Source organism: Mesoplodon densirostris, chromosome 7 (genome assembly GCF_025265405.1).
Source record: "Mesoplodon densirostris isolate mMesDen1 chromosome 7, mMesDen1 primary haplotype, whole genome shotgun sequence".
Lineage (NCBI taxonomy): Eukaryota > Metazoa > Chordata > Mammalia > Artiodactyla > Ziphiidae > Mesoplodon > Mesoplodon densirostris.
This window is the reverse complement of record NC_082667.1, coordinates 59253417-59277545: the sequence shown is the minus strand read 5'-3', so window position 1 is coordinate 59277545 and position 24129 is coordinate 59253417. Positions and strand designations below refer to the sequence as shown.

Genomic DNA, 24129 nt, shown 5'->3' with positions numbered 1-24129 from the left:
TATGTGTTAACAGTTCTCTTGGTTTTAGGCAGAATTTTTTTGTACAAAGAGTCAAGGAACACACTATTAACAATTCAGCAATAGTTATAATAAAATAAAAGACCGGGCTTCCCTGGTGGCGCAGTGGTTGAGAGTCCGCCTGCTGATGCAGGGGACATGGGTTCGTGCCCCAGTCTGGGAAGATCCCACATGCCACGGAGCGGCTGGGCCCGTGAGCCATGGCCGCTGAGCCTGCGCGTCCGGAGCCTGTGCTCTGCAGCAGGAGAGGCCCGCATACCACACACACACAAAAAAAAAATAAAATAGAATAAAATAAAATAAAAGGCCTTGTCAGTTTCACACTGCAATGAAAGAAGTGCCTGACACCCTGGAAATGACTAACCACATGATTTAGTCCACCTTATGCTTAATAGCAAACCAGCTAGGAAAAGAAAAACTCTAATATTCATATCAAGATAAGCCAATCTCTTATAACATGAGAAAGATCCTGTCTCTGGAAGCAGAAACCAAATCCATCAAAAATACAAGTGGAAAAAGCAAAAGCAAACTTGATGCTATATGGGTAACAAAAGAAAGACTCAGGACCTTCATACAGAACTCCAGGGCATGTGTAAAGAGTCAGGTCAAGTCTCTGGAGGAATGTTGGCTAAAGATGAAAGACCTGACAGCTCCCCTTGGAGAAGAGAACACAGATAATGACTTGGACTTGGGAAGTGGAGACAGTATTTATGACCAGACCAGAGGAGCCAGGAGGAAACTGACTGACGTTGAAAAGTCGAGTGTGCATTTAAACATCCAAGATGGAGGGAGAAATCAATTCTACATCAACATTGCTAAAGAAGGAAACAAAAAAGCCAACATGACTAATCATCTTAGAAGTCTTCAGGCTGAGCAAATCTTGACTTTTGAAAAAGTGCATATCAAAGTCTTCAGGGAATTGGAAGTGACTGAACTTTTTCAAGAGAAAGAAATGGAGTCTCTTGAGAAATTATCTGTCCAGGAAGATCATTACTTGGAACAAGAGGAGGAAAGTTCTGAAGCAAATGACAAGATGAGCATGCAAATGAAGAGCTGAAGACCTTCAGAGAGCAAATCAAAGACCTTTACGAAAAGCTGGAAAGCATCATTTGTTCTCAAAACCAAATTATCTCCCTTGAACCAAAAGGTCCTGATCACTGGACAAGAGCACAGGAGGCTGAAAGAAACCTCTTCATCTCAAGACAAAACATTGCAGATATGAGACAAACAACAATGGAAACAGTGAGCTCCTAGAAGTGGTTCCTCATGCATCTGATGATCCAGATGGAGAATTTTCCAGGGAGCATTTGCAAGCCCTCATCTCTGGGCATGGGGTGCTGTTTCTTCTGAGATAGGAGGGTCTCAACACCCCTCCCCTCAGACCCTCTCCTTGGCTGCCAGGCTTTCTTCTTCCATTCCCAAATCTGGTGTTTCCAATACATTCAAACAGGGAGTTCCTGACAAGAAGACATCTTCCTCCCTGTACTAGTCAGGGATCTCTAGAGAAACAGAACCAGTAGGCTATACATACATATATAAAGAGATTTATCTCAAGGAATTGGCTTATGCAGTTGTGAGGGCTGGTAAGCCTGAAACCTGTAGTGCAGGCCAGCAGACTGGAAACTCTCAGTCAGGGGCTGAGACTATAGTCCACAGACTATATAGTCTTCTTCCTCAGGGAAATCTCCATTTTGCTCTTAAGGCCCTTTGACTAATTGGATGATCATCAAGGATAATCTCCTTTACTTAAAGTCAACTGATTGTAGAGGTTGACCACATCTACAAAATACCTTCACAGTAACGCCTAGATTAGCATTTTGATTGAATAATGGGTATTATAGCCTAGACATAAATAAAACTAACTGCCTCCCATGCCAGAAGCCTGGATGAAGCCTTCAGGGATGGCTTTCCACTAAGAGATTGCTGTCCTTCTTATCTTCCCTCATGGGCTGGGTTTTTCTCTGGACATTCCTGTCCAGGAAATGGAAGTACGTTACCTTCCAGGTTCTTTGAGCCTGAACGTAACCCTTCTTTCTACTCAAACCTCTGAAACACTGCAAGACCATTTCATTTTTTTCTTCAAAGTTATTTGAAAATTATCTACATTTTTTAAGTTAAAAAATTTTACAACAATAAAGAACAATCCAACTAAAAATGGAGAAGAAACATTTCTCCAAAGAAAATATACAAATAGCTAATAAGCACATGAAAATATGCTCAACATCACTGATCACTAGGGAAATGCAAATCAAAACCACAAGACAATACTTTTCACCTGCTAGAATGGCTGTAATCAAAAAGAGAGACAATAACAAGGGTTGATGAGGATGAGAAAAACTGGAATGCTCATGGATTGCTGGTGGGATTGTAAAATGGTGCAGCCACTTTGGAAAATAGTTTGACAGTTCCTCAAAATGTGAAACAGTTACCATATGATTCAGCAATATCATACCCAAGAGGAATAAAAACATATTTCACCCAAATACTTGTACACAAATATTCATAGCAGTATTGTTGATAATAGCTAAAAGGTAGAAACCAAAAATGTCTATTAACTAATGAATGGATAAATAAAACATGGTATAGAATGTTATTCATCAATACAAAGAAATGATGTACAGTCAACCCTCCATACCAGCAGTTTCTGCACCTGTGAATTCAATCAACTACAGATCAAAAATATATTTTAAAGAATTCCAGTAAGTGCCAAAAAGCAAAATTTGAATTTGCCTAGGGAAGGCAAATTTACGTAGTTGTAAAAACACATTGTATTTGCAACTATTTACACAGTATTTACATTGTTTTGGGTATTATAAGTAATCTAGAGATATTTTAAAGTATAGGATGTGTGGGGCTTCCCTGGTGGCACAGTGGTTAAGAATCCGCCTGCCAGTGCAGGAGACATGGGTTCAAGCCCTGGTCTGGGAAGATCCCACATGCCACGGAGCAACTAAGCCCGTGCACCACAACTACTGAGCCTGCACTCTAGAACTCGTGAGCCACAACTAGCGAGCCCCCGTGCTGCAACTAATGAAGCCCATGTGCCTAGAGCCCGTGCTCCGCAACAAGAGAAGCCACCACAATGAGAAGCTCCCGCGCCGCAGGTAGAGAAAGTCCGCGCAGAGCAACAAAGACCCAACACAGCCAAAAAATAATAATAATAAAATAAAATAAATTTTAAAAAATAAAATAAAGTATAGGATGTGGATGTGTGTAGGTTATATGCAAATATTATGCCATTTTATATAAGGAACTTGAGCACCTGAGGATTTTGGTGTGTGTGTTTTGGGGAGTCCTGGAACCAATTCCCCGCAGATACAGAGGGTCAGCTGTACTGATACCTGCTACAACATGGATGAAACTAGAAAACATTAAGTGAAAGAAGCAAATCATGAAAGGTCACATATGTAATGTTCAGAATAGGCAAATTCATACAAAGTAGTGGTCGGCAGGGGCTGGGGAGAAAGGGGATTGAGAGTGACTGCTAGAGGATATAGAGTTTTGTTTTGTTGTGTTTTTTTGCTGGGCTGCATGGCATGTGAGATCTTATTTCCCCAACCAGGGATCGAACCCACACCCCCTGCAGTGGAGGCAGGAAGTCTTAACCACTGCACTGCCAGGGAAGTCCCAGGATACAGAGTTTTGTTGGGCTGCGCCCCACAGACCTACAAGGCCTGTGCTTGCCCAGCTTCAAGACTGAAGAAAGAGCCCGAAGTCATCAACAGAGAGATCGGTGATTTAATGGATGGGGGGGCTTACACGTCCGAAGCAAGATCCTGGAGTGACACCCAGCTATGCGCGGCAGACGGGGGCAGGATATGGTGGCAGTTTTCGCTCCCGAGGTAAGGGAAGATTACCAGTTATAGGGGAATTGATGTCAGGTGGGCTCATTAGTTACCAGGGAAACCAGTATCACTGCCCCTTTGGTAAGAACAATTAACAGCTGGGGCCTGGGGCAAGTATGTAGGAAGGTCAGTCATTTGCGTAGGGCTTAGGTGAAGCAGGCACTGGTCTGGCAGGGGATTCACAGAGAGTAAGAGAACAGCCATCTTGAGTGGCCTGACCACACAAGTTTCTTTTTGGGATGATGAAAATGATCTAAGACTAGATAGCGGTGATGGTTGCACAACTCTGTGAATATATCAGAACAGTTAACTGTATACTTTAAAAGAGTGAATTTCATAGTATGTAAATTATATCTCACTAAAATTATTTTTAAACTTTTACATAAGAGGTTTTGCTCCAGTTGCATTTTGATATAAATTTCAGAATTTTTTGATAAATGGAGATAATATAAATTATTCTCATTATATTATACTCTCTAGAAAATGTAAGTAGTAAATTTTAATTTGATAAGCCAGCCCACTATTCTCTAAACAATATATTATCCATGAGCTGTTCATCCACCAGAGACATTTGAAATAAAAAATACTTTTCTCTCTGCTAATGGCTCTATGTACCACAGTTACAACAGAAATGTAAAAGTTAACTTGTTGGCTTGTTAGTCTCAATACATTGTAGTTAATTAAACAGCCTCTCAAAGCCAGTACATTTTAGTTAATTAAACAGCCTCTCAAAGCCAGTACTGCTGAAGCTGTTTCCTACTATGCTCTCAGCACTTCTCACTTGTCAATCCACACTCTTCCCACCCATCTGCACAGCTGTGAAGATTAAAAACAATCTCAGTAGTAATCATCATAGCTTCAGGGGTCTAGGAAGCCCCAGGAATTATATGCAAAATGTGATGTGTGTGCATTTTTTCCTGGGCAGCGTCTACAACATTTATCAGCTTCTCAAAGAGGGTCATTGACCAACATTTTAGAGATTTATGTCAGGTCATGCTGCGTTTAGATTCTGTAGTGGCATCTGTGGTTTTAGTTTGCCAAGCATCCTTTCCCCTTTCCCTTTTTTCTCATCATAGCGCCCCCCTCTTTGGTTGGGGAGTGAGGAGACCTTTCCCTGAATTTCACACTGATGCTGGAAAATCTTCTCTTTTCATCTGTTACTAAATCCAGAGAATGTCATCTGGGAGCTGTCTGCACTGTTCCCCCGCCCCATCCCACTTTGAAGGAGCCACCAAGGGGAGGAGGGAGAGCAGGGAAGAGGGGCAGCACCCAGATTCCCTGAAGCCAGCTCCACCCTACCCTCCCTCCTTTCCGTCCTTCTGCAGTAGCAGCAGCAACTGTAGTCTGGAGAAGGTAGGTGTGGGACATTCCAGACAGACACAAGGATGGAAAACAGCGTGGTTTAGGAGAACTGATTCCTGGGGCTGCACGGAGGGGATGAGCTCAGAGGCAGATAGGATCAGCCCTGGCGGATCCCCCAGCAAGGCACGCACTGCATGAAGGTCCGAGGCACCGGGTTAGCTTGAGGTCAGGATTACAGAAAACCAGGAGCAAGACAGGGAAGCTTAAAGAGCCAAGCTGTGCATCCAGGACTGGGGTGATGGCACGGTCAAGCCCGGCTGGAGGAGGATTGAGCCCCGCCCCCAACCGAGGAAGGAGGGCTGGCTTCTCCCCCCACCGGGAATCTGAGCGATGCTAGTCCAAGACCGCCTCCGAATCACAGATGACTTGTTATCCAGTGAACTGAAGGTCAAATAGGGGATCAGTCGGTGGGCCTGGAACTGGAGAGAAAGGACGACTTTCTCTAGGATCTATGTGCCCCCTCTCTTTGACACCCCCTTCCGGTTTCCACTTGGTAGCACCTTCCTGATCCCCTTATCTCCAAGGTGCTTAGGGAAATGTCCCCCTGCAGAAGCCTTCTGGGACATGCTGCTCTAGCCGCCCTGGAACCATGAGCCCTGCAGCTCCGGTAAGAAAGAGATCTCTGGGACAGGAGAAAGGGCCCAGGGCAGGGTGGGTTCCCTTCTCAAGGGATCTTTCAGGCCCTGACAAGCTCTATCCTCTGAATGACATCCTGGGTCTGCTCCTAGGTGGCGGTTTGTGGGGCTGAGCTATTCAAGGAAATGATCCTGGAGGAACAGACTGTGGTGGTAGATAGAGAAACAGTCTTCTTTCTCTAGTTGGGCCCCTTTCAATCCATTTTTGACTGTCCTAGAAATGCCTTTCCAACCCATAAATTGAACCACCGAACTCTTCACCTTGAAACCCGCAAGCCCAAGCTCCAGTCATTATGTCATAATGCCCAAGCTCCTGAGCCTGTCATCCAAGACCTTCATGTTATATCCTTGCAACCCCTGCAGCTTCATCACCTGCTGATCCCCATGCCCTCCCCACCCCCACCCCTGCACTCTACTTTCCAAACACGCTGAAATACTGGACACTCATACTCATCCTTCAAGACCTCTTTCAGCCTCCTCTGGGAAGCCTTCCTGAACCTCTTGGTCAAAGTCAGAGTCTTCTTTCCCATTGTCAAACCATACCCTGTGCTTTAATTGTGTGTTTATGTTGTCTCCTCCACCAGACGGGAAGCCGGGAAAAGAAGAGGAAGGGCCTTGTCGGATGCTTTTTTGTGCTCTCCACTAACGCCCGGTGCCAGGCACAAACTGAGTATCAAGAAAACATGACAAAGCTAGAAGCCTGGTTTCTCCTTGTAATTTACATTTTTCTAGAAAATTAGAGTTCAAGATTCTTGGGAAAAAAGTATTTCATGATAAATGAATGAACAAAATAATGACTTAATAGCAAAATAAAATCGCAGGTGCGGCCTCTCACCTGTGCTCCGGTTGGGCACAGGGCTACCACCCACGAGAGGCTGTATATTGATTACCCATATCTAGGCCTGCAGACTACAAGTCCCAGAAGGCCTCCTGTCGCACATCTCTACACGCCCCGCCCCCTCCCTGGTGGCGGGGCGGGACCGGAGGGCGGGGCCCCGAGGCAGCTAGACCCCGGGCGCAGCCTGGGGAGTGAACAGCCCCGGGCGTTCTGGGGCGCACAAAGCGCAGGCGCAGCGGGTTGGGAGGCCGCAGCACCAAGTAGCGGCCGTTTTGGCAGCAGCGTCGCAACAGGTGTAGAAAGGTGGGTGCATCAAGGGGGGTTGGAGAGGGAGTTTGCACCTGGCCGTCTTATCTGACCTATGTCTGAGCTTGAAGATGGGAGGGAGTAGCAAGAGAAGCAGGGACAAGCCCGGGCCTTCCAACCCAGGTGTGCCAGCCAGCCCTTGCTGCGCAGCAACAGGTGTGAGCTAGTGGGGGGAGGGGCGAAGGCACCAGCTCAAAAGTAAGCCGCGCTCAAGATCAGAGGGCACCTGGATTCCAATCCAAGCTCCGTCACACACATGGACAAGTCACATGCTATAGCTCAGTTTGTCCATCTGTAAAATAGGAGTAAAGATCCTACCCATCTAGTAAAGTACCCAATAGAGTTGCAGTGGGGCCCAAACTTTGCTGTACACTGAATCACCTGGGTATCTTTGAAGACTATCAGTGCTTACCTCCTGCCCCCAGATATTCTGATTTAATTATTACTGGGTATGACCTGTGTATCGGGAGTTTTAAAAGCTCCTACTAGAATAATGGTTAGAAGCCAGGACTGCTGGGTGTGAATCTTGGCTTCACTGCTTAATAACCAAGCAAATCTGCACAAGTGCCTGGACCTCTCCAGGCACCAGTTTCCTGGGAATAACAAGGATTATTGTGGGGCTTCAACGAGATACTAGATGAAAGCACCCGAGAAGTATACCTGGCACATAGTGCTCGATCAATCATAGTTGCTGTTGAACTATTGTTTTATGCACTTTGAAAATGGCTCTGGTGGGGTTCAAATGTGAGGGAGGCTTCTCTTATCATGAAAGTCCCTCATTCATTGCCATGATTCTAATATTCTCTGCTGCCAGCGTTTCAAAATTCCAGGGTTTCTAACATTTTAAGAGTTCCTCACTTCAGTCTCTACCTGCCTGATGGACATGCTTTTACAGATCTGGAAGTGGAGGCCAGGGAGAAGGGACTTGGTCAAGGTTATGGGGCTGAGATTGGAATCCAGGCTTCTGACCCCCAGCCCCACCCCAGCGCAGTGGGTGGCTGCCCTGCTGACCCTACAAGCACAGTGCTCCCATTATGTGCCTGGAGCAGAGAATGGGGAGGAGACAGACAGGCTTGCCCTTGTTTGTTTACTCACACTCCTTTAAACGTTTCCTCGGTGGCTCCCCCAGGGACGACAGGGGTGGGGGCTTTTCTCTGAGGAGCTGCTGTGGAGCAGCTGATGAGGCCCGTGTGTCCTGTGGCTCCTCTGACAGGTTCCGCCTGACTCTACCCTGGAAAGTCCTTTTGAGGAAATGGCCCTGGTGAGGGGCGGCTGGCTGTGGAGACAGAGTGAGTGACCCTGGGCCAAGCCCTCATCTGTCCTGCACCTTGTCCAGGGGCAGGGATGAGGAAAGTGGCCTGTTGGACCTGCACGGTGAACCCTTCTCCCAAGAAATCATGCCCTTTTTATTCTCCCCTCCTTTGTCCATACTCTTGTCTCTGTCCGGAATGTCCTTCACATTCCTGACTGCTTGGTAAACTACTTATTTTTCAAGACCCAGCTCAGATGTCCCCTTCTGTGAGGAGCCTTCTCTGCCTTTTCTCTCCTCACCACCCCAGCCCCTGCTGTAGCACCAAGCTGGGTTAGTGGCCCCCTTCTTCGTGCCCAGTGCCTCATACATACCCCTGTTATAGCCCTGATAAATATATAACCATCTTTACCTGTGGGCCTCACCACTCCCCCACCTCATACTGGCTTCAGACTGTGAGCACCTCAAGTGCAGGGACTGGGTTTAATTCTCTGTGTGTCCATAGCACCCATACCCAGGGCTGGCCACAGAACAAGGCGCAGAACAAAATGAAAAATGCCTCTGTGCTTTGGAATTTGTAAAGCTCTAGGAAGATCTCTTATGTCTTTACCCTTTTCTGTAAAGATTTCCAGTCACAAAATGTCTAAAGCTAGGGCTCAGGTTTCCAGACCCACCTCTGACCAGAGTCATGATCTGAATCAGAGCTGTCCCGGGCTAGGAGCTCCCCACACCCTATGACCCGTACTCACTTAATTCAGTTCAGCAAACACCGAGTCTAGGTCCTGCTGGGTGGCGGGACAGGTGAGGTGAGCTATGGCCGATCCCTCTGCTCCCCATTTGGTGGAAGAGGCAGACACTACAAATGACTGTCACCTGGGGCTTGGCCTTTTTTTCAAGTATGCTCACAATTATAAGCAATAATTGTACACCCCTCAGCAGAATGGATGCAATGGAAATTAAGGGTTTCCTTAAGGCAAGCACTTGATGACTAGTTGTTTTCTGTTAATTCTTGCATAAATCATATTCTGCATTCATACAAAAACAACGCTTTTTCTCTGACAAACTGTACATACAGAAACAAATGTTCAATTGGACATGAATTTAAATTTGTGGAGGTGCTCCATGTCTTGTGACACTTAAAAAAAAAAAAAAGAGGGCTTCCCTGGTGGCGCAGTGGTTGAGAGTCCGCCTGCCGATGCAGGGGATACGGGTTCGTGCCCCGATCCGGGAAGATCCCACATGCCGCGGAGAGGCTGGGCCCGTGAGCCATGGCCACTGAGCCTGCGCGTCCCGAGCCTGTGCTCCGCAACGGGAGAGGCCACAACAGTGAGAGGCCCGCATACCGCAAAAAAAAAAAAAAAAAAAAAAAATTAAAAAAAAAAAAAAAAGATTTCCAGCTTCCCCCAAGGAAAGAATCTGATCATTTATTTACCATTCAGCACATTTATGGAGCCCTGACTATGTGTCAGGCCCAGTGGGAGGCAATGGGTGAGCAAGACAGAGAGAGGCCCTGCCATCATTTCAGGGAGTAGACGGGCAAGGACGGGGTGGTTATCACACTGGGGGCTGGGGGTAAGGGGACTCTGGGAACCCACCCAGGGCTCCTACCCCCCCAGCAGGCTCTGTGATCAGCCTGCCTGGCGGGTCTGGAATATCGCACAGGCTCCATCCTCCGCCGCTGGAAGCGGAATTGGTTCGCCCTGTGGCTGGATGGAACCCTGGGCTACTACCACGATGAGACTGCGCAGGATGAGGAGGACCGCGTGCTCATCCGCTTCAACGTCCGAGACATAAAGATAGGCCAGGAGTGCCACGGTGAGCAGAGCCCCTTTCTCTCTGGCACTGTGACTATGCCCCCCCCCCGCAACAGTGTCTGTCTGAGAACACCTGCTGTTCTCAGGTGGAAGGCTCTTTGCGGCTTTCAGAGGCCTTCCATAGACATTGCTTCTGGGCCTCTATCACCTCCAATTCATGTGGGTGTGAATTAAGAAATCAGTTCCTTATTGAGTTCCTACTCTGTGCTGGACCTGGGCCCTATGCTGGGTCCACAGAGGTGAGTCAGACACCGTTCCTGCCCTCTCCAGTGCTAGGAATGGAAAAAGATGAAATGAAATAAGGAGGCTCAGAGAAATTAAGTGACTGGCCCAAAGTCACACAGCAAAATCTCCTTGATCAAGGCTCAGGCCATAATTATATAGGGAAACTGGGAGATAGATATACCTAACTAGAGAAGCAGGCAATGTGGAAAGGTGGAAAGGTCTAAAGAGTTGAGCAGAATCCCAAGGAAAGTGTGTGGGATCAGACGAGGTTGGCAGTGGCCAGTAAAAAGGACTCAGAGAAGTCAGTTCCTATTCTTGTTTCTGGTTTACTGGGGAAACCTGGGGCCTGTGCCCTGTGAAAACCCCATATATGTGTGTCTGCCTTTAGATGTGCAGCCCCCAGAGGGCAAGAGCCGAGATGGCCTGCTGATCGTGAACCTACGAGAGGGCGGCCGCCTGCACCTGTGTGCAGAGACCCGGGATGATGCCATGTGAGTGGTTCCCAGGAGAGGATGGGGTGGGATCTTGGGGAATATGACCAGACGCCTCCTCCTCATTGGGCCTCTAGTTCCCTAAAGGTAGGTAAAGGGGACAAAGACCAGTGAGCATGGTAGTCTCAGTGGAAGCTGGGCAGAGTGGATTTGAATGGCTCATGGTGATTGGTATGGTATCCAGTAAACTGATATGGTTAGGGATGAATTCAGGACTGTTGGGGGAGGGGTGTGCATACCTACCTCAGGTGTGTGGTCCCTGATCACTTAGAGTTGGGTATCTAGCAGCCTCTGAGGTGAGCCCTCGCTTGGGGGTGATACAAAGGAACAGACAGCCCCATGGCATCCTCAGAGGCCCTCCTTCTCACTCCCTTCCTAGAAGATGGCCTGGGGCAGGGGGTACTCTGATCTGAGGGATAGACCCTAACCTGCCTAACAGAGGCAGCCCGCGGGCCCCCCATGTGAGATGCAGATCCACACTGAGAGACTGGGCATGTCTTCCTCACACATTCTTGCCCTTCCCACTCTCTGGCGGAGGGTCAGTTGGCCTTTGTGCTATAGGAGAGTGAAAGAGATGGGATGTGTGGGAGTAGGGAAGGCTGAGCTCGGGGTAGACAAAGCACAGAGCCGCCTTGTCCACCCCAGCCAGGTGCCATGGCAACCAACAAAGGCTCAATTGTCCAGTGTCCACTGGGTGTTCCCGGGGCTCTGGGGTCAGAGCATTGGGGAACTGAGTTTGTAGGTTTGGGATGTGGAGGTGGCTGCAGCCAGAGAACCAGCCTAGGCATGTCAGAATCTGAACTCCTAAGGGACCACCCAAGCCCAGCTGTCTTTTGTCTAGATGGGGAAACTGGAATTTCTAGAGGGAAAGAGACTAGGGACTAAGAATGCATTAGGAGGCTGCAGCTCAACTGAGGGCTTGTCTATGTGACAGGAGCAGCAGAGAGGGTCACCTTTGTCTACCCGAGGGAGTCACGAGGATCTCCCCCTTCACAAGAGACTAGGGCTAGAGGCTGGGTTGGGGAGGAAAGTCTAAAATGTGGGGCCCAATCCCCTTTCTCTTGAACTCCCTCTTCATGGTCTGGTGGGTTTGCATTGCAGAGCATGGAAGACGGCACTGCTGGAGGCGAACTCCACCCCGGTGAGCCCCCTTCCCCCCCTGTCTCCTCCCCACCCCTACCTGCCATGGAATCATGGGTGACTCAGATTCGGTCTCTGCCAGCCAGCAGTTCTCAATTTCCATATATGTGAGTGACTGAGTCCCGAGTGGAAAAGGACAGAAGACATCCAACTGGTGCTTGGAGGAGGGAGAGAGAGGCCTCCAAGAAGGCTTGTTGAAGGGGGTGGCATGTGAGCAGGGGGAAAGGAACTATCTTTAATCCAGCAACTATTATGTGTCAGGTGTGATGTAGTTACAATACCAGCTACTCCCCTCAACCGTCCTGTGAGGTTGGGATTATTGTTCTCTCTCTGCAGATGATAAGATTGAGTTTTATTCATCCACACAACAAATATTTACTGAGTTCCTACTATGTGCCAGGCACTGTGCCAAGGACCAGGGATCAGATGTGGGCCCTGCTTTCCTGGACTCAGCCTAATGGGGAGCTAGACGTGAAGTCACAAATTACAGAGTTAGTGATTCCATTGCAGTGGTGGTAACTTCTCTGACAGAGACAGGCAGGGTGCATTCAATGTGCATCCACCTTGATGGCCTGATCCAGGTGGGAGTCCAGACAAGGCTTAAGATGAGACCTGAAGGATAACAGAAATCAACTGGGTGAAAGGGCTGGGGTGGGGTGAAGGGAAGAGCTTTCCAGGCAGAGGGAACTGCAGGTGCAAATGCCCTGAGAGGGGTTATGATGCTGGCAAGTTGAAGAACAGAAGGAAGGTTGGGGTGGCTGGATCTCAGGGAGAGAGAGAGCCGTGGGGGAAGGAGGGTTAGCAGAGCCAAGCATTAAAAGCTCTGTTAAGGATAGTGGTTTCTGCTAAGAACACTGGGAAGTCATTGAAAGTTTTTAAGCAGAGGAACGGCATGAGCAGATCAGACCAGACTTGTAGTTTTAAAAAGATAGTCTGGCTGGTAGGTAGGGAATGGATTGTAGAGGGTAAGAGTGGATGCCCGGAGACCTGTTAGAAGGCTGGGACAGTGTGCAGGTGACCGCCTGGGGGTCTGGACTAAGGCCTTGCTGGTAGAGACAAGCTGATGAGGATAAGACACACTTAAGAGGTAGAATCAACAGAACTTAGTGATTGATGGAGGTATGGTTTTGAGGAGCTGCCCAAAGGCGTGGCCAAGCTTGGCCTCAACCCCCATCTGCCTGACCCCAGATTCTGTGCTTGCTCCTTCTACCTGTGGCACGGTGGAGCTCCTTCTCATCTAGAAAAAAAAAGTCCGCTGGGAAGTAGCAGGGAAGACTGGGATGCATTTAGAAACTCCCTCAGGCATTCACCTGCTGAGGGCCAGGCATTGTGCTTGACCACCTGGCATTGGTTGTATCATTTAATCTTCAATAAGAAGGGGTAGGGGTTGGTATTTTTAGTTCCATTTTATAGCTGGGGAGCTGAGGTTCAGAGGAGAATTGACTCATCCAAAGTCTCATCATCTTAAGTCAGTGGAAGAGCCTGCACTGGAACCTAGGTCAGTGTGTCTAAAGGCCAGGAGTCTGGCCTGGCTGGAGGGTAAGGTGTGGAGGGAAAGAAGTAGGAGACATGACCTCTGAGGAGCCATGTCAAAAACGGCCTTTAAGTCCAGGTGAAGGAACTGAACTTTATCCTGAGGGTTGTGGGGAGCAATAAAGGGCATTAAGCAGGGGGGCTGTGGTCAGGCTTTGGAGCAGACTCAGGCTTCTGGGTGGAGGCTGTGTAAGAGGAGGCTGGGGCAGTGGTCAGCAAGGTGGAGGGACCTGGCTCTGAGCTCCAAACACACTTATGCAGGGCAGATCAGTCCCACCCAAGAGGGGCAGGAGGAAGGAGGTGAGGGCTGACCGTTCTGCACTCTGTGACTCTATGAAGCTGCCTTGTGTCTTCTCTGCCTATCCACCTTCCTGCTGCTCTGCTTCCTAAATCTCTCTACTCTGACCCTCCACTCCACCTCGCCCTGCTCTACACACACACACACACACACACACACACACACGTGCATACACATACGCGCATCCCTCTGGTCCCTAGGCTGGCTCGAACTGGGTGTGTTTGTACTTCTGTGTCTTTGTACTAGTGTCTGCCCATCTCTGAGTGTTCATGCCTGTGTCTGTCTGTCCTGTGCCTAATAGGAGTGACCTGTGCTTTGTCCCTCCACATCCTGCAGGTTTATACCCCACTCTGGGTGGAGGCTCCAGGAGGAGCCCCTGACCCTGGCTGTTCCAGGGAACACAGGGCCGGGGGCACAGTCAGGGGCAAGGCTGTGGGGCCAGTGATGGGTGCAGGTGGGTGGGCAGGCAGATCAGAGCTGTACTGTCCTCCCTGGAGACTGGGAGCCTCAGCAGCCTGAAACAGGCAAAGGTGGGCTAATTCTGGAGAGACACTACTGATCCGTCTTCTTGTGTAACTTCAGCCAAATCACCACCCCTTCTGAGCTTCCCACCATTACCATGGGCTGAGGCAGAAGAAGAGGATACCCCCTTCCCTTGCCCAGCTGGCAGAGGGCTCTGCTAGGGCCTGTGAAGAGCTCCGAGTCTCTCCAGATGTAGAGGGCTTCTGACAACCCCCTCCCTCCCCTTCTTGGGTTTCTGTGGCTTGAGCAGGCCCCAGCTGGAGCCACCGTCCCTCCCAGGAGTCGCCGGGTTTGCCCCAAGGTCAGGTGTGTGACCCGCTCGTGGAGCCCCTGTAAGTTTGAGAGGCGGATCTGGGTAAGTGCTGGCTCAGCCCTCCCGGCCTCCATTCTGGCACCAGGATGTGCCTCCAACAGTGGGCCCAGTCACATCCCTTCCCTGCTCACAAACATTCCATGGCTCCCGATCGTTCATAGGACAACAACCACAGCCCTGCTTTCAAGGTCTTCGGAATCTGGCCTGGGCCAGACTTGCCCACCTCATCCCCCTCATCCCCTGCGCTCCAACGGCTCTGCTCAACCCCCTGCTCCCAGCTATGCCCGACCTTTTCTGTCTCTCCAGCCTTTGCATGTGCTGCTCTATCTGCTGCAAAGACCCTTAATTTCCTTACTCACCTGACAAAATGATGCTTATCCTCTAAGATGCACCTCAAAGGCTGCCAACTCCTCAGGGAGGACTTCCCAGACCTCCAGGCATTGTCACTCCCTCCCACAACCCACTGCATTAGTGCTTAGTCCTGTCTTCATTCTGCCTGATTTCTAGTTCCTTTATTTTTGTCTCTATTCTCCCAGGAGACCTGGAACTTCCTTCAAGGCAAGGATCAGGTTAGGTCAGCTCTGCCCCTGTAGAACCCCCTTTTATTTCCTGGCCAAGGCCCAGGCCGCCCTCTCCATAACCAGGAGAGTAGAGAAGTCCATTGGGTTTCTCCAAGTGTCATCACTGGAGAGCTGCTAGCAAATATTAGACTATCTATCAAAGGAAGTAGGGAGCCATGGAGAAGTTTTGATCAGGGGAGTGCTAGGTAGGAAGCCAGGGCAGGAAAATGGCATCGTTGGGAGCTGGATGGAGGGGCTCAAGTATTAGAGGACAAGGGCCTTGTGGGGAGGTAGGGTCTTTCTTCAGGAGCTTGCTGGTATCTGGGGACCCATTTGTAAACTTGGTGTGGTGGCTCTGTGGGCCCAGAAGGGCCTGAACCAGGTGTTGGGGGGAGGGGACAAAATCTGGGCCCAGCTCTCCGGCAGCTGACCAGGCAGGGCTCCCCAGGTGCGCATCTACAGCCCGTACCAGGACTACTATGAGGTGGTGCCCCCCAACGCTCATGAGGCCACATATGTCCGCAGCTACTATGGACCGACATATGGTAAGTCTCCAGCCCACCCCTCCCCCTGCCTCAATTCCCGCCCCTGGTCTATCAGTAGGGGCCAGGCCCCACCCTTTTAGTGACCATGGATTTTCCCAGGTGGGACCCTCCGCAAGGCCCCCTCCCCATCCCATGACTCAGAACGGTTCTTGAACCAGAGCCCCTCCCCACTCCAGAGCTGACCTCTTCTCTAGGCCGGCCCAGCAATACCCATTCTTGAGCTGGTAGCGACCCCTGGTGGCTAATGCGGGAAAGGCTACCTCCTCTCACTCCAGGGTCTGGCGGTTGGGAAGGCCCATCCATCATCAGGTGCAGTCTGGAGTTTCTTAGAGACCCCGGGGTTTCCTTGCCAGTCCATCCTAGCCCCACGGTCCCAGAACGTCCGTAGCAGATCCAGGGCATAGAAGCCGTGGGAACAGAGCGCGCGTCCTTCCCGCATCAAGCCCTCAGTGTCTCCCACTGAGGAGCAGGAGAGTGGGCTCAGCGCCTTATCATGGTTTGGGCTGGAGTCTAGCAGAAGGAGGCAGAGGATCTCTTTGCTCCCTCCTCTTAAGTCCCTGGTCCTCACGGGCTCTCTCTCCGCAGGCCCTGGCGTGACGCACGTAGTGGTCCGGGAGGATCCTTGCTACAGCGCGGGCGCCCCCCTGGCCATGAGCATGCTTGCGGGAGCCGCCACAGGTGCAGCACTCGGCTCGCTCATGTGGTCGCCCTGCTGGTTCTGAGCCCTGGATCCTGCGCGTAGACCAGAAAGACCCCTTTCCTGCTTGGTCCCACCCTCCACCATCCAAGCCCTGTCCCACTTGGCCCCTTAGTTTCCATTAGCCCCTTCTGGGCTCGGATCGTTCCTCCCACTCCCCACCCTCACCTTGCACATCAGAAGAAGCTATCATCCCAGGCACAAACACAGCTCAAAATTCTTTTGTCTACTGCTAGACACCCCAGAAATCCGTTATAGACACATATGGGTATGTTTTGCCCAAACACGCCAGGACACAGAAAATGCAACTCATGGGTCTTCAAGTTGCCCAGGCACTGGAGACACAGGAATCAGGTTCTTTCCTCTGGCAGCTCCAAGCTTGGTGGGGCAGACTGGAGTAAACAAACACTTTACAAGGTGGAATTATCAGTCTTTTGACGGTATGATGGCAAAGAGTGAGGAAGGTAGGCTAGGAGTAAAGTTGTTGGCAAGAGTGCAGAGCCGTGAACATAACGGCACATCCAAAGAATTGAATGGGAGTTCATTTGAGCTGTGGTGTGGGCAGGGGTCAGCTCATGATGGCCCTCCAGGCTAAGGAGGTTGCTGGCTAAGGGGGAGGTGTGAGCTTTTTGGAGGGACGTTTCATGATTGCACCATATTGCCTGTTTTAATACCCAAACACAAAACACTCCCTGAGTTTAGCCCCATCCTTCCCAGCTACCAGATTTCTGGGTCCTTTGTTCCTTCAGTGTTCAGAAAGCACCTGTTTTCCATGTCAAGATGCCTGGGGCAGCAATTGAGCTGAACCTGGGGTCCTCTTCCTGGGGGGCAGGTGAGCTCTCTTTGTGACTCGCCCTAGGTTGGTGCCTCCATCAAGAAATGCATTTCTGTTCCCCAAAAGCTTGGCCCTCTATCCATAGCTGTGGCTATCACCATCTCCATCACCATCAAAGAGGCTTTGTCTCTTCCTTCACTCTGGGGGAGATGGCAGTGTTCACCTCTGGGACCTGGTCCACCTTTGTCTCAGTCCTGAAGGCCCCACATGTGCCTCCCTGCAGGAGGGAGGCCCAGCAGTCTCCCCATTTGGTCCCCTTCTAGTCTCCTCCCCCATCCTGTCCCAATCACTAGTAGAAATGCTAACATCCCTGCCCAGTAGCCAGAGTAGCCTGCTAAAGTTCCCTTGTAGATAGGGGCTCCAGTTGCCCTGCTGCAGAGACTAATAAAGGTGTGGTTGGCTCTAGCCCTGACTCTGGCTTTGTTTGTTCCCCCAGGGGGGCCCTGTTTCCCTGGAACACCTCTATGACTCAGCACCTGCTAGTGCCTTCTCTGGTATAGTGAGAAGAGTGTGGATTCTGAGGTCAGGTAGAATTGGTGGCAGCATGTTAGCTGAGCAATTTAGGGCAAGTCACTTAACATTTCTGTATCTTGCTTTCCCCACCCATAAACTGGCAGGTTGAAGTTGGCTGTCCCTGAGGGCTTGAGAGGACAGGCTGCATCAGAATCTCTGTCATCTGAGCTGATGGATGATCCAGGTCATGCCCTGCCTGCTTTCTGAGAGCCCTGTGGTGTTGGGTGGGGTCTTTTCCAGTAGGTTCCCATCCTTCTAGAGTTGAATCAATGAGTTGGACTCGAGACAAAGGTGGCCAGGGAAGGAAACAACCATCTTACTTCAGGCCTTTTGAGGCTGCAAGTAACAGGAACCCCCATGCTCAAACTGATTTAATCCCAAGAAGGGAAAATATTGGGCCACATACCTGAGAAGTCCAGAAACTGCTTGGTCCAGGGACTCAAATATTATCACTTAGACTTTGCTTTGTTTCCATCTTTACAGCCACTGGGCTGTCTCATTCAGAGGTTGCAGTGATATTCAGCAGCTCTAGACTAATGCCCTCCTTGGTTCAAGTCTAGCCAAGAGAGCTTCTCTTCCTCCAATAGTATGAATGAAAGTCCTGGCATGAACTTTTATTCAAACTGTTGCACATTAGCCTGAATTGGGTCTTGTGGCCATCTCTGAATCTACTGTGATCTGGAAAAGATGGTCTAAAATAACAGAGCTTAAGAGCAGGGGTGGGGTGGTGTCCCAAAAGAAATTTAGGGCACTGTTCCCAGAAGTAGGATGACTAGGTGAGAGCTGGGTGGCAAAAATATCAGGTATCCACCTCAGCCACATCCCCAGACACCAACTTAGAGGGATACATAAACAAAAAGCAATGATTCAATGAAGTTCGATAGGAACATGGTGCAGTGAGAGCTCTGAGGAAGAGGTATCCAACTGTGCCAAGGGTACTGAGGAAAGCTTTGGGACCGGAAGTGAAAATTTAGGGTGAGCCTCGAAGGATGAGTAGGAGTTTATCAAACAGAGAAAGGAGAAAGAACAGATGGAAGAAATGGCATGAACAGGCCTAAAAACATTTTGGTCTTGAGAGCACTGTGAAGTTCAGGAAACAGTCTGATGTCACAGCAAGTTGCATGGTGAGGAGTGGTAGTGGATGGACCAGTTTATAGAGAACCTCCCACAGCTGGGTTAAGGGCTCTTTTCTCTGGGCATCTATGGTCTTAGGGCTACATTTATCATGGTCCTGATGGTACCATGGTTATTTCCACTCACCCCACCAAACAGGGCAAGAAAGATGCAAATGGATGCTCCAGGTGCAGTTTGCTTTAAAATCTCTCCACTGATGGTTGTAGCATGAATTTTTTATCTTCCAGCTGTTCACTAGACAATTATTAAATTATTCACACACATATTAAGACAAACATTAATTCTCACAGACAACACAGTTTAATCTGGAGGTGGCCTATGGACCACATCTGGCCCACATATTGTGTTGTCTGGTCAGCAGAGTGGTTTTTAAAAGTTTTGAATTAAAATGTGATATCACTACACACCCAACTAAATGGCTAAAGATAAAATAGATAACATTAAGTACTGATGTGAAACAACTGGAAATCTCATTTAAGTGTAAACTGGTACAACTGCTGAAAAGAATTAAGATATAAATAAATGCAAAGTTCTATGGTCTGAATGTTTGTATTCCCCAAATTTCATACATTAAAATCCCACGAGTGACTTCCCTGGTAGCGCAGTGGTTAAGACTCCGTGCTCCCAATGCAGGGGGCCCAGGTTCAATCCCTGGTCAGGGAACTAGATCCCACATGCATGCCACAACTAAGAGTTTGCATGCCACAACTAAGGAGCCTGCCTACTTCAACTAAGACCCAGTGCAACGAAATAAATAAACAAATATATAAAAGAAATAATCATTTAAAAAATAAATTAAAAAATAAAATCCCATGAGAAACTAACACAACATTGAAAATCAACTATACTTCAATTAAAAAAGTAAACTATAAAAATTGTTTAATAGTTAAAAAAATAAAGAAATCCTAATCCCCTAAAGGTGATGGTATTAATAGATGGGGCTTTGGGAGGTACTTAAATCATGAGGGTAGAACCCTTATGGATGGTATTAGTGCCTTGATAAAAGACACTCCAGAGAGATCTCTAGCTCCTTCTGCCATGTGAAGATACTACAAGAAGTCTGTGACCCAAAAGAGGACCCTCATCCAACCAACTATGCTGGCACCCTGATCTTGTCAGACTTCCAGTCTCCAGAACTGTGAGCAATAAATTTCTGCTGTTTATAAGCTACCCAGTCTGTGATATCTTTTTATAGCAGCCTAAACAGACTAAGAGAAATTAATACCGCGATGTGGGATTGCTGTCATAACAAATACCTAGAAATATGGAAGCAGCTTTGGAATTGGGTATGGGCAGAGGTTGGAAGAATTTGGAGGTACATGCTAGAAAAAGCCTATATTGTCATGAATGACTGTTAAGGGCAATTCTCATGAGGGCTCAGAAGGAGAAGAGCAGAGCTGTAAAGAGGGCCTCAATCTTTTTAGAGAATACTTAAGTGGTTGTGACCAGAATATTGGTAGAAATATGGATGGGAAAGACCATTCTAATGAGGTCTCAGTTGGAAATAAGGAATGTGTTACTGGAAACAGGAGAAAAGGCAATCCTTAATATGAAGTGGCAAAGAGCTTGGATGAACTGTGTTCGTGTCCTAGTTTTTGTAAAAGGTAGCACTTGTAAGTGATGAAATTGTTGTCTGGCTGAAGAAATTTCTAAAGCAAAATGTTGAAGGAGCAGCCTGGCTTCTCTTGAATGCTTATGGTAAAATGTGTATTAAGAAACAAAATTCAACTGAGTAAATTTGAAAATCTAATTGGCTTGGGAATTCCTTGGTGGTCCAGTGGTTAGGACTTGGCACTTTTACTGCTAGGGCCCAGGTTTAATCCCTGGTCAGGGAACTAAGATCTGGCAAGCCACGTGGCATGGCCAAAAAAAACCACACAAAAAACCAAAAAATGAATTGGCTTTATTCAACAACTCATAAATTGGGCAGCATCTCACCTAGCAGATAGAAAGGACCTCTGAGCTATACAAAATGGAAGGCTTTTTTACAGACAGAAGAGGGCAGGAAAAGAAGTTTCTAGCAAAAAAATGGATTGTTTCAGGCAAGGTGACTTTCCTAGGGGGGACAGATGGGGTCTATTGGGTGGATTACCTTACTAGTGCTGGCCAGGTAATTCCAGATTGACTGGTTAAAGGTCATATTCCAGGGAGAGGCTGAAACTCCAATTAGGTTAGGTATTAGGTCTTGGTTTGCTGACACAGGGCTTAGCACAAGTGACTCCATTTTGGATCTGTTGTTTCTTTTTTAACAATTCATCCTTTTTGATCAGACTTTTAGCCTGAGAGATACGATCAAAATTTAAGGTATTAGCATCATTCCTAGCTACTGTTCTGTAGTCTTGTAGCTTTTATTGAGCCTTTGTGTATATTCACAGGTCTTTTTTTTTTTTTTTTTTGGCCGTGCTGCACAGCATGCAGGATCTTAGTTCCCCAACCAGGGATCGAACCCATGCTCCCTGCAGTGGAAGCACAGAGTCTTAATCACTGGACCACTAGGGAAGTCACTAGGCTCAGTTTTTAGCCAGTCATTTTCTTCATTCTTTTTCTGGCATTCCAGTCTTAGGGAGATCATTTGCTTGGTTGTAGGTGGCTGCAAACATGCATTTAAAGCTTTTGAGAGAATACAGCACACCAGGAGGACTGCTACAATTATTATATTCAGGATAATTCCCAATGTTTGGAGTGCACTTTGGAGCCATCGTCCCCAAGACCCAAACAAATCAAAATTTAAAAGTCAAAGAAAGATCACTTGAAGAAATCACTTTCTTATGTAGCTGAGTTTCAGCTTCCCCAGAATTGTTAATCCAGGTGCAGCAAGTAGTGCTAACCATAGCACAAACACCTCCTTGTTCAGCTAAAAGATAATCAAAGGCTATCCTATTATCAAGGACAACTTCAGCCAGAGTTTGATTTTTGTTGGACAGCTATTGTTTTAGCAGCAGATTCTGCAATATGTTCATTGTTAAGGAGAGGTTCCTTATCATAGCCTTATCTGCATTTACCCTTAATTAGGAATTAGGGCTCTGCCAAAGGAAGCAAATCCTGAAACCGAGCGGGGGGGGTGGGGGGGGGGGTGGGGGGGGTGGGGGGCGCCCTGTGGGGCTTCTGGGCATGGAGGCCTTTTTGCCTCCCATTTCTTGTAGGCAAGACTCCGGCTTCCATAACCTTCCCTGAGTTCCAAAGGGCAGATTTGGAACAGTTGCTAATCACGGGAGGAATAGTCATGATCAAACTTGGGCCCTCGACAGTGAAAGTGCCCAGTCCTAACCACTGGACTGCCAGGGAATTCTGTTTGCTTTTTTATATATCAGGAAGATTTCCAGCTTAAATGTAAATCAAAAGATTTCTATGTTCTGGACTAGAGCTCTGTGTCTTTGGAATGTTTTAGTAAATCCTTCCACAAGGCTTTAAAATTTAAGGCTTTTCTTTCCCTCTGTTTACATAGTTTTATTTTAGCTTAAGAGAGAAGGCCTAAAAAACTCTCTTAAATATCTCGTTAGTTTCCAGCTGGGACAAACAGTAAATATTTCTGGTAGTATTGAACAACCCCTCCTTGGATGTAAGCGGAATCAAAAAGGGTACAAAGGATACTACCTTCCCAAGATCCAGAGTCACTCCCAAAAAGCAGCCAAAAGAAGGAAATGACAACCTGTATGTCCGAGGCAGGCAGAAAGCCAGGCCAAGTTCTTAAGACTCAAGACAAGCAAGAAGGCAATAACTATCCCTGGGATGGACTTCCCTGGCAGTTCAGTGGGTAGGACACGGTGTTTTCACTGCCGTGGACCCGGGTTCAATCCCTGGCTGGGGAACTAAGATCTTGCAAGCTGTGTGGCATGGCCAAAAAAACCAAAAACAAACCTATCCCTGGAAGAGAAAGAATCAATAACAAATGGGTCTGGATTTGGAAAGCAAGGGACAGTGTAAAAGTTAATTCTCCTCTCTCAACCGGGCACCACAGACAGAGATTTGGGAGAGCTGATCTGGTAAGAATTCTCACTCTTTGCTGGCTTCTGCCAGTTTTCCCAGGAGCCGCTCTGTAGGCTCTGGTATCTATCAGAATTTGGCAAGATTCTTCATTAATTTAATTTTAAATTTTTCGCTGTTTAAGAGATTAATGTAGAAGTTTATCAGAAAAATCCCTCAGAGTCTTGTCAACTCAGGGAGGGGCCCATTTGGGGGCCCTCCTTCGAGGGTAGATATGGGGCCTTCAGCAAGGCTACTAGCTTGGCAGATTTTGTTTACAGTCATGCTTGTTTTTTTTTTTTTTTTTTTAAGGCTGCGCTGTGCATCATGCAGGATCTTAGTTCCCCGACCAGGGATCAAACCCGTGCCCTCTGCAGTGGAAGCAGTGTGGAGTTCTAGCCACTGAACCTCCAGGGAAGTCCCTTAAATGATCTTTTTGAATTGGAACATTTGTAATAATGGACTCGGTAATTCTAGGTTGTTTTCAATAAGATTTTTGCCTTTTTTGTAGATATCTATAGCTTGCGGGACCATAGTTCTTAGACATAAACTAAGCAGTTGTGCTGGAAGGTGGTGTGCTCAACACTTTGGGATTTAAGGATCCCATTTTTATTAAATAATTAATTAGCTAAGATTTGGGGTCTCTTGGACCCAAACTAATACCTTTTTTTAAAAATTTGGTTGTGCCGGGTCTTAGTTGTGGCTCATGTGCTCCTTAGTTGTGGTATGTGAACTCTTAGTTGTGGCATGCATGTGGAATCTAGTTCCCTGACCAGGGATTGAACCCGGGCCCCCTGCATTGGGAGCATGGTGTCTTAACCACTGCACCACCCGGGAAGTCCCCCAAACTAATACTTGAAAGGGATGTGCAGCTGACTTGGGAATTGTGTGATGTTTTACAGTGTATCTTGTTGCATGGAAATTTTCTTGAGGTTGGCAGGTGGCCTAGTGTCAATCTAACCTGTTCCATAACCAGCTTATCCTAACAAAGGAGTCTTTGGGTCGGTGGCAAGTGCTCTATTAGCTTTTAAATGCTCAACACATGCCCACCAATTTTGTGGCTGCTTCTAAGATTTCCATTAGCAATAGCCTTTACCTACACAAAACACAATGGACCCAGTCCAGTTTAAGGCTGGATCCAGTCTGGTTTTTAAGTCAGACCCAGTGTGACTCTGGCCAGAAACCACCAATAGTCCCTGATGTGGAATCTGGGAATACAACCAAATCCTGGGGTTTTCCACTCAAAATGGGGAACAGTGGAAAGCCAATTAGATTGGGAGCTCGATGGAAAGA

At 48.0% G+C, this 24129-nt stretch overlaps 1 protein-coding gene and 1 non-coding gene across 3 annotated transcripts; both read left to right on the top strand.

The window, feature by feature from the left end:
• Window positions 1-6936: 6936 nt before the first annotated feature.
• On the top strand, window positions 6937-17565 carry PLEKHB1 (pleckstrin homology domain containing B1). Of its 2 annotated transcripts, XM_060103719.1 has the most exons (8): window positions 6993-7001; window positions 8218-8293; window positions 9916-10068; window positions 10681-10783; window positions 11885-11924; window positions 14527-14631; window positions 15598-15694; window positions 16280-17565. In XM_060103719.1, exons 2-8 carry the CDS (start codon window positions 8257-8259, stop codon window positions 16414-16416), a joined length of 672 nt encoding a protein of 223 aa, XP_059959702.1. In that variant the 5' UTR covers window positions 6993-7001; window positions 8218-8256; the 3' UTR covers window positions 16417-17565. The 2 variants fall into 2 exon arrangements, with proteins under 2 accessions (XP_059959701.1, XP_059959702.1); XM_060103718.1 differs by lacking the exon at window positions 14527-14631 and having other exon boundaries at window positions 6937-7001.
• Window positions 17566-20636: 3071 nt separating this feature from the next.
• On the top strand, window positions 20637-20708 carry TRNAK-UUU (transfer RNA lysine (anticodon UUU)). Its single transcript has one exon. It is a non-coding gene; the product is annotated as a tRNA-Lys (tRNA).
• The last annotated feature ends 3421 nt before the right edge of the window (window positions 20709-24129 follow it).